Here is a 7,508-nt window from a genome sequence, read left to right as displayed (position 1 = left end):
AGTGGAAAAAGTGGACAATTTTTAAAAAGTGGACCACCTTAAGTTTTAATAAAGTAAACAATTTAAAAGTGTAATACGTAACTTTTAATTACGTTGTGTCAAGTAAAAGTGTACAACGTAATTTTTTATTACATTGTTGCACAATTTTCGGAAAAAGGGCATTTAATACAGATTAGACAACTCACTGCATTATTTTTCCTCGACCATCGTGTAAAACGTAAAAATTTCTTACATTTTACAAATAAATGTGTAAAACGTAAGAAATTCTTACGTTTTTGTAAAAGTCAACCACATTAGTTGACCGTTAACAAAAAAGTGAAAAACGTAATAAATTATTACGTTTAGCCTATTTTGGTAACTTTTTAAATAGGTGGCCTATTTTGATCACTTTTTTAATTTCGTGGCTCATTTTGGTTCCGAGTTCTTTTACAAGTCTTCAATATGTGTTTGAAAATTTGACATTTATTTCTTTGTAAGTTTTGATGGTAATGGTTGTTAGATTCCTAAAAATGTTTGGAATATCCACACGTTTACATTTGTTTGCTTCGTTCATGGTGCCTTCCTTCTTTTTCCATGATTGTTATGCTAGTTTTTGTGGAATACTTCTAAGCATTTCTCTTTTGGGTCGTCATCATTCTGGCTTTCTTTCTTCCCATTTTTGCTTTCTTTTTTCTCGTTTGAGTTATTCCCAGACAACTAATCGTCAGAAGCCAACAAGAACTATGAAATCTTTCAGAAAAATGTATCCTCCTTAGGAAGTCAATATTTTTTATTATGGCACTTGTTGATATCTTCCATGGATTTCCAAGGCCATTGTGGTACATGCTAAAACTTCCATTTGCTGCATAAATGGAGTTGTTAATCATCTTGAAGTACTTTCAGCATCTGCATTTAAATGTCTTCAAGTTTCATGTCCCCATCCTCTGATCTTTTTCTAAGCATGAAATATTTTCCCCTTTTAACTTTATAAAGCCTAACATATAAGGGTATTTTTCTTTCCTTTTTAGATGGAAGCTCTCCAACAATGCATCTTTCATAAATATTTTTTTAAGTGGCTTTAGTAATTCTGGGAGGGTCCTTCTCATTCTTGTGCAAAATTCTATGTAATTGGAATCATCAAAGCAAGTGAATGAGTCAAGGACCTTATTGTAAAATATCCAAATTTTACTTTTTCTTACTTACTGAAAAAGTAAAATCTCTGAGTTTTCACCCTTGTGACAGATAATCTGATATTCCCATGTCTGTTATTCTTTTGCAGTGAAACATACCACTATTATGACCTGCCATTCTGCCAGCCAGGTCAGCATTTTTGGCTTGTACTTGAGTATAGTCGACCCCAACTAGTTTGTTATTGAGGCATAGTTGATTGATTGGCTTACTGAGTATCATTTATCATCCCAATAAAGTCCTGTTTTTTTCTCTTCTGCTGAGTCGTGTTGAACACATGCTATTGAAGGGCCACTACTGCCAAGGCTGAATACCATGAAATATATAGATACACTGTACTGTTAACATCTTCTGCTTCTTATCTGCTTAAATAAAATCAAAATATTATTACTGGTTAGACCAAGAGCAAAGCTAGGTCTGTGATAGAAACATGGTACTGTTTTATATATTTTGTTTAGTATCACTGGTAGTCTCTGGAGTTAGTTATGTTAAAAATTTAACCATCTTATCTTCAAGAAATTTGACCTTTTAGTTTCACTTGACAGGTGAGCTGCTTCCGGAAAAGGAATCCCTTGGGGAAGTTCTGAATGGTGACCGTTTAACCAATACCTTGTATCAGTTGAAATTTGGAGTGGACAAAGATGGGTTTGTCCTGTGCCACACGAAGCTTAATCAAAATGATGTCTCAAAGTTCAGAGCTGCTATTATTAAAGACTACTACTACCAGATGTACTTTGATGATCTCCCTTTCTGGGGATTTGTTGGGAAAATTGAAGATGAACTCTGGACCCTGGATGGAAAGGGCCCCAAGTATTTTCTCTTTAAACATGTCCAATTTGATGTCCTTTACAATGGAAACCAAGTCATAGAAATACATGCTTTCAGTGATCCAAGCCATGTTGTGGATATAACAGAAAATATAGACCAAGATGTTTCCTTCACGTATAGTGTACGCTGGAATGAAACATCAACTCTATTCAAGGATAGAATAGCAAGATACTCGAGGGCTTCGGCAAGACCGGTGAACTATCAAATCCACTGGTTCTCGATAATTAATTCAATTTTTATTTCTGTTCTGCTGATGGCCTTTTTAGCTGTGAGTATGATGCAGCGCCTTAAGAATGATCTGAGAAAGTAAGCCTCTTATCATGCTCATTATTACTAATGGCACAACCAGTAATCTATGTATATTTACATGAAAGCATCTGAAGCTGAAAACACTGCCCTCATATTTGTATGACTAATATGCAGATGGTCTAACGGTGATGAGGAGGAAGACAAAGAAGTGGGTTGGAAGTACCTTCACGGGGACGTTTTTAGATGTCCATCAAACATGCCTCTGCTTTGTGCAATTATAGGTGCTGGTACCCAGCTGTTGACCTTGTAAGTTGTACCTCTTATTTATTCATCAGATGATTTCATAAGTTCATTAAGTTCTGCAGAACCTAAAATAGTTGTTTCTGTCATTTTCATATGACAAGTGAGCCATCTTCTTTTTCTTTTCCGACTCATTGGGAGAGAATCCTTGTGCGTAAGTTTGTCTGTGTGATATCTAGCTCAAGATATTCTATCTCTAGGTTCTAGTTTAGGCCATTGTATTGCATTACCTTATAAGATCCAAAAATAAGAAAATATGAACCTCATCATATATCCAACTACTATCACACCAAAACTGCAGATTCTGAGGATAAATATTTTCAAAATAGTTCTGCTTTCTTCCTTCGAAGCTCCTTTGTTTCTCTCCAACAAGATTATACATCTTCCACCCTAGCCAACAAACTCTTACAATGCCTTTGCGAATCATTTTGTGACAATGTTATCCCACCATATGTTGCATGGAATCATCATCATTTATCTTCTATATTCTGTACTGTTCTGGTAAATTAAGATATAATGGAAAGATAGCTTCGAGGAAAATATTGTTTGACATTGATAATAAGTGCTTAGATGTTTCCAAAATACATTGCACAAGGTCTTCTAACAAGGTAATGTAAAAACTTTTCCATTTAAGCTATTTTGTGTATTTTCAAAATAATCGGTGTGGTTCACATCATCTGCAAATATTCTTCCATGTAAGGGTGGTGCTTACTGCTTGTTTGACCTAGTTATATTACTTAATTGATCATGCATGGCGCATCTTTTGCCTTTGGTTAACCCTTTTTGCTGCACTTACAGGTTCTGCTGCTTATTTATATTGGCATCTCTTGGTGTCCTATATCCATATAACCGTGGAACTCTCTTGACATCCTTGGTCATAATTTATACCCTTACATCTGCAGTTGCAGGATACAGCTCTGCCTCTTTCTACAGTCAATTTGTTGAAACTGGATGGGTAACTTTTTATCAACTTCATTCCAACTTTTTATTTCTGTAATTAGTGTTTATCCAGGAACTGATAACTTTTCTTTTCACCATTAGGAAAGGAGCGTTACTTTATCTGCAGTGATCTTTCTTGGACCATTCCTCTTCATGCAGTTTTTCCTTAATTCAGTTGCGGTATCATTTGGGGCTACTTTAGCAATACCATTTGGCAGTATACTTGTCATTATTCTTATTTATACCCTCATCGCTATTCCACTGCTTGCTCTTGGTGGGCTAATTGGCTATCGGCATAAGTCTGAGTTTCATGCACCTTCGGCCACTAAGAAGTGTGCAAGAGAGATTCCATCACTTGCTTGGTACAGGAAGACACCTAGTCAAATGTTTTTGGCTGGTCTTCTACCTTTCAGTGCCATTGCTGTTGAGTTACACCAGTTCTATGCTACCCTTTGGGGCTACAAGATTTCGACTCTTCCTGGTATTCTATTCTTTATGTTTATAATCCTCATACTGCTCACTGTGGTCTTAAGCATCGGTTTGACATATATTCAGCTGACAGTGGAAGACCATGAATGGTGGTGGCGGTATGTATCAATTTGGATGTTTCTCTGCACTAATCATACCTGGGGACTGCACTCATACATATCTTTCCCGTCCTTACATCCTTGCTCTTTTTGTTATTTGAGTGTTAACCGGTGGTGTTTTAATTGAATTTATTTAACTTTTTTGCGATTAAAAGAATACAGTTTTCTCCTTGGTCTAGTTTTGCTTAAACATTTCAACAAAATCTCAAACAGAGAATGGTAATATGCAGATTGTATTTCCACTATCCGAAATTCATAACCATAGAGAAGTTTATCGGCAAATTTGTACAAATGTTGAAGGAATTTTTATTTTCCTCAGTTAACTACTTTCCTGTGACTTTTTGAAAATAAGGAGTGACTCATGGAATCATGATACCATGTGTTACAGAAGAGCTGAATGACAGCTGAGTAATGTCGAACACTAGATGCTGGACAAGTAGAGTTAACAACAGGTCCTTCTCTTTGGGGCTAAATGCCACTTTTTTCTATTCATCAATTACAGTTAACATGAATTTTGGCATTCATGGTAGTTGTCATTCTGTAAAATGAGATTGAACTCTTCCATCTGTTAAATTGGGAGTGCCAAATAAGTTTTGCTTGCTTTTCATTTGTTCTATGTACTAGTTCTTTCACAATGTCTATCGCTGGTTGCCTCAATAGACTGATAAATATGTTGCTTGATGCAGGTCTATTTTCCGTGGGGGCTCAACTGCTATATTTATGTTTGCCTACTCCATATTCTTCTATTGCAAATCAAACATGAGCGGAGCCTTGCAGACTACTGCCTACTTTGTATACAACACTTGCATATGTTATGCATTTTTCCTTATGCTTGGAACAATCAGTCTCCGTGCTTCCTTGATGTTTACCCGCCACATCTACCATGCTGTAAAAAGTGAATGAGAATCCTTCTTGATTTCTACTATTTGAAGCACTCTTCAGTGATTTGAGAATTTAAGCAAAAATGGGTTTCCATCTTTGTCCTTGATATATCATTTCACAACCTCTTTGGTGATTTGAGAAGCGAAACAAAATGGGAAAAAGTTCCTTGTTTTTGGACAAATGAGCATTGGCAGCAAAACTAGCACAAGTTGAGATCAAATTGGAAAGTATTCGGCATCCCTATATGAGTTGGAGATATAACCAGATGTTGGATGAAATTATGTAGTTACAGATTTGACATTCAGTTCTTGTTCTTAATAACTATTGAAAATTGAAAATTTTAGCACTACCAAGTAGTTCATTCTTCTTACTGTATTTGTTCCTATACAGCTCAAGTTTGACTCAATGCAAGTTGTTTTGCAGTTTATACACCATTCTATCTATCAACTTTGTGAAGCTATGATCAGATCTGCACATTTTTTTAACTGCTTAACACTTCAAATTTCACATTCTGTTTTTCAAATGATGCAATCACAAGATTTTTCCAGGAGACTACTCCATAGGCGTTGGATGGAAGTTGCTGGTAGGGTTTTCGTGCTGTAAAGGTCTGAGTACGAAAGAAAGAAGTTTCTCATATATTGTATTCACACATAACAAGTTGAAACCTGGGAGAATTCTCCTTTTATTTTTTAAGCATGGTGGACAAACTAGAAAGTTGCTAAGATACAGAACAATGTGAATTCTTTGTTACCATGGAAATTGTAAGTAACATTTTTCACTTAATTTTTTCCCTCCAATGCAATGCAGATATCGGAAAAGCAAGGCTGAGGGAAAATTTATTCTTGTAAGATGATTGAAATGTTCGTCTTCATTGCAAATCTATTCAGCAGGTCGCTGTCCCAAAACTGAAATATCCTCATAACGCTTCTGTATTTCAGTAACAATAAAAACATTAGTTACAAGATTGACAGCAAGAACAAAATGAGAAGAACTAGGAGCAAGAGGGAAAAAAAACATGGCCTAGGATCCAAACATATACTAGAATGCACAAAATGCTGGTTGTTTTGCTCTTTTGGACTTCCATAATATTTGATTAAATGTTACATATGACATCTAAGGCAATTCCATAATTTATATTTTGAACCCATAATATAAATATCGTCTTCGTCACTGATTTTGAGATCTACTAAAATATTACAACAAACTCTCAAGAATCCATGTAAAACAAGAAAAAGAAATTGACTCTATATATAAGATTTTTTGAAAGCATTTAGAAACATTTTTCTTAAAGAAACCCCCAGGACAAAAAGAAACAATTAACATACCCCAACATTATTGTGCTCCCAGATCTTATGAACCCCATAATCCACCGCCTGCAATTAGTAAAAACAAAATCAAACTCCGACCCACTAATAAACAGATTCAAATGGACATGAAATCTTCAAATTTTCTCAAATAAAAATTATATATATTTAAAAACTACTTAAGAAATACTATTAGTCACAATAATTGACATAGAATTCAAAATATTTAAAAGACATGAAAAACATTACCATAAAAGGTACATTTGTTTGAATATCAAAATACGAAAAATGTCATGTAAATTAAAAGAGAAGAAATAAGACGGACCCGTTCACCGATTAAAGCACCAGCAATAATGAAGGTGACATAAACAGAGTTACGACGCATAAGCACTTTGTATAGTCCTTCAAAAAGTCCCATTGTAGGATATTTCTAAGCTGTACTCTTTTTTTTTTTTTCTCCAAGAGAAATGCTATGATGATTTGCTTATGATTTTTTAATAAAATATTTCGAGTAGTTACACATCAGACCGGTTCAACACTGGACCCTTGTTTTTTGGAGAACTTTTAGAAAAATATAATAAGGTAAAAAATAAAGTAATTGTGTGTGTGATCACATCAAAATGATTTTATAACTATGAAATTAATATGTTGATGGAATTTAAATAATAATAACCAAACAAGTAGAGAAAAGGAGGTAGACTCGATTCAAGCACAAACAATTAGGACTATTATATTATACTACAAGACTTCATAAGAAAAAAAATGGAGACTGATATCATATTTGTTTTCATTCTTTTTTTCTGTTTTGTACTCTTAAATTCATTATTATGTAATAATAAAAAGTATATTGGTATTATTTTATGCAACAATTGATGGTATGATCGACGTGGGAATCCAAAAACTCCTCCACGCAAGTTTAGGACTAGACATGAAATGTGGATAATACCATGCTAAATTCGAAGAACAGAAGACTATAACAAAAAAAAAATATTTTTAAAATGCCATTACCAATACAATCTATTTATATTTATACATACGAGGATAACCGTCTTTATTGCTAACACCAACCTACTTCGCTCACGATTGTAACCCAGCTTATTAGATTTATAATTATCACAATATATAAATTATATCTTTCACATTTAATATATACTAGTAAACATTTATTACTACCCTATTCAAAAGTTAAAAGAGGGATTTACATATGATGTTCATCGACCTGGAAAAGACATATGATAAAGTCCCGAGGGAG

At 34.3% G+C, this 7,508-nt stretch overlaps 2 protein-coding genes across 7 annotated transcripts in view; one reads left to right on the top strand and one right to left on the bottom strand.

Annotated features, from left to right (window-relative positions):
* LOC107875656 (transmembrane 9 superfamily member 5) overlaps positions 1-5,379 on the top strand; it is a 10,884-nt gene extending 5,505 nt beyond the window's left edge. The window contains exons 2-8 of one of the 6 annotated variants that reach the window (XR_007056816.1): positions 1,259-1,299; positions 1,713-2,301; positions 2,419-2,550; positions 3,343-3,499; positions 3,586-4,070; positions 4,459-4,522; positions 4,757-4,821. Coding sequence is in view for 4 of the 6 variants with exons in the window: in XM_016722453.2 (XP_016577939.1) it covers positions 1,259-1,299; positions 1,713-2,301; positions 2,419-2,550; positions 3,343-3,499; positions 3,586-4,070; positions 4,757-4,973 (1,621 nt within the window). In the remaining 2 variants the exon portion in view is untranslated. Of the gene's footprint in view, positions 1-1,258; positions 1,300-1,712; positions 2,302-2,418; positions 2,551-3,342; positions 3,500-3,585; positions 4,523-4,756 lie in introns of those variants that run through there. The other 5 variants (XR_001675859.2, XM_016722453.2, XM_016722454.2 and 2 more) reach the window with 5 other exon arrangements.
* A 185-nt stretch (positions 5,380-5,564) lies between these two features.
* LOC107875657 (cytochrome b-c1 complex subunit 9, mitochondrial) lies at positions 5,565-6,761 on the bottom strand. Its single transcript, XM_016722457.2, has 3 exons — positions 6,582-6,761; positions 6,278-6,325; positions 5,565-5,879 (listed from the first exon to the last, which is right to left on the bottom strand). The coding sequence occupies exons 1-3, from the start codon at positions 6,672-6,674 to the stop codon at positions 5,832-5,834; spliced, it is 189 nt and encodes a 62-aa protein (XP_016577943.1). The 5' UTR covers positions 6,675-6,761; the 3' UTR covers positions 5,565-5,831.
* Positions 6,762-7,508: the final 747 nt, after the last annotated feature.

Source organism: Capsicum annuum, chromosome 6, assembly GCF_002878395.1.
Source record: "Capsicum annuum cultivar UCD-10X-F1 chromosome 6, UCD10Xv1.1, whole genome shotgun sequence".
Taxonomy (NCBI): domain Eukaryota; kingdom Viridiplantae; phylum Streptophyta; class Magnoliopsida; order Solanales; family Solanaceae; genus Capsicum; species Capsicum annuum.
The sequence above is the reverse complement of the archived record's forward strand: the minus strand, read 5'-3'. Positions and strand labels throughout refer to the sequence as shown.

Excerpts from the sequence above, each read along its gene's own strand:
- LOC107875657 (XM_016722457.2), bottom strand. The coding sequence starts at position 6,674 with ATGGGACTTTTTGAAGGACTATACAAAGTGCTTATGCGTCGTAACTCT. Across the intron at positions 6,326-6,581 it reads GTGCTTTAATCGGTGAACGG|GCGGTGGATTATGGGGTTCA; the intron begins GTCCGTCTTATT and ends TACTAATTGCAG. Across the intron at positions 5,880-6,277 it reads GGGAGCACAATAATGTTGGG|AAGCGTTATGAGGATATTTC; the intron begins GTATGTTAATTG and ends ACTGAAATACAG.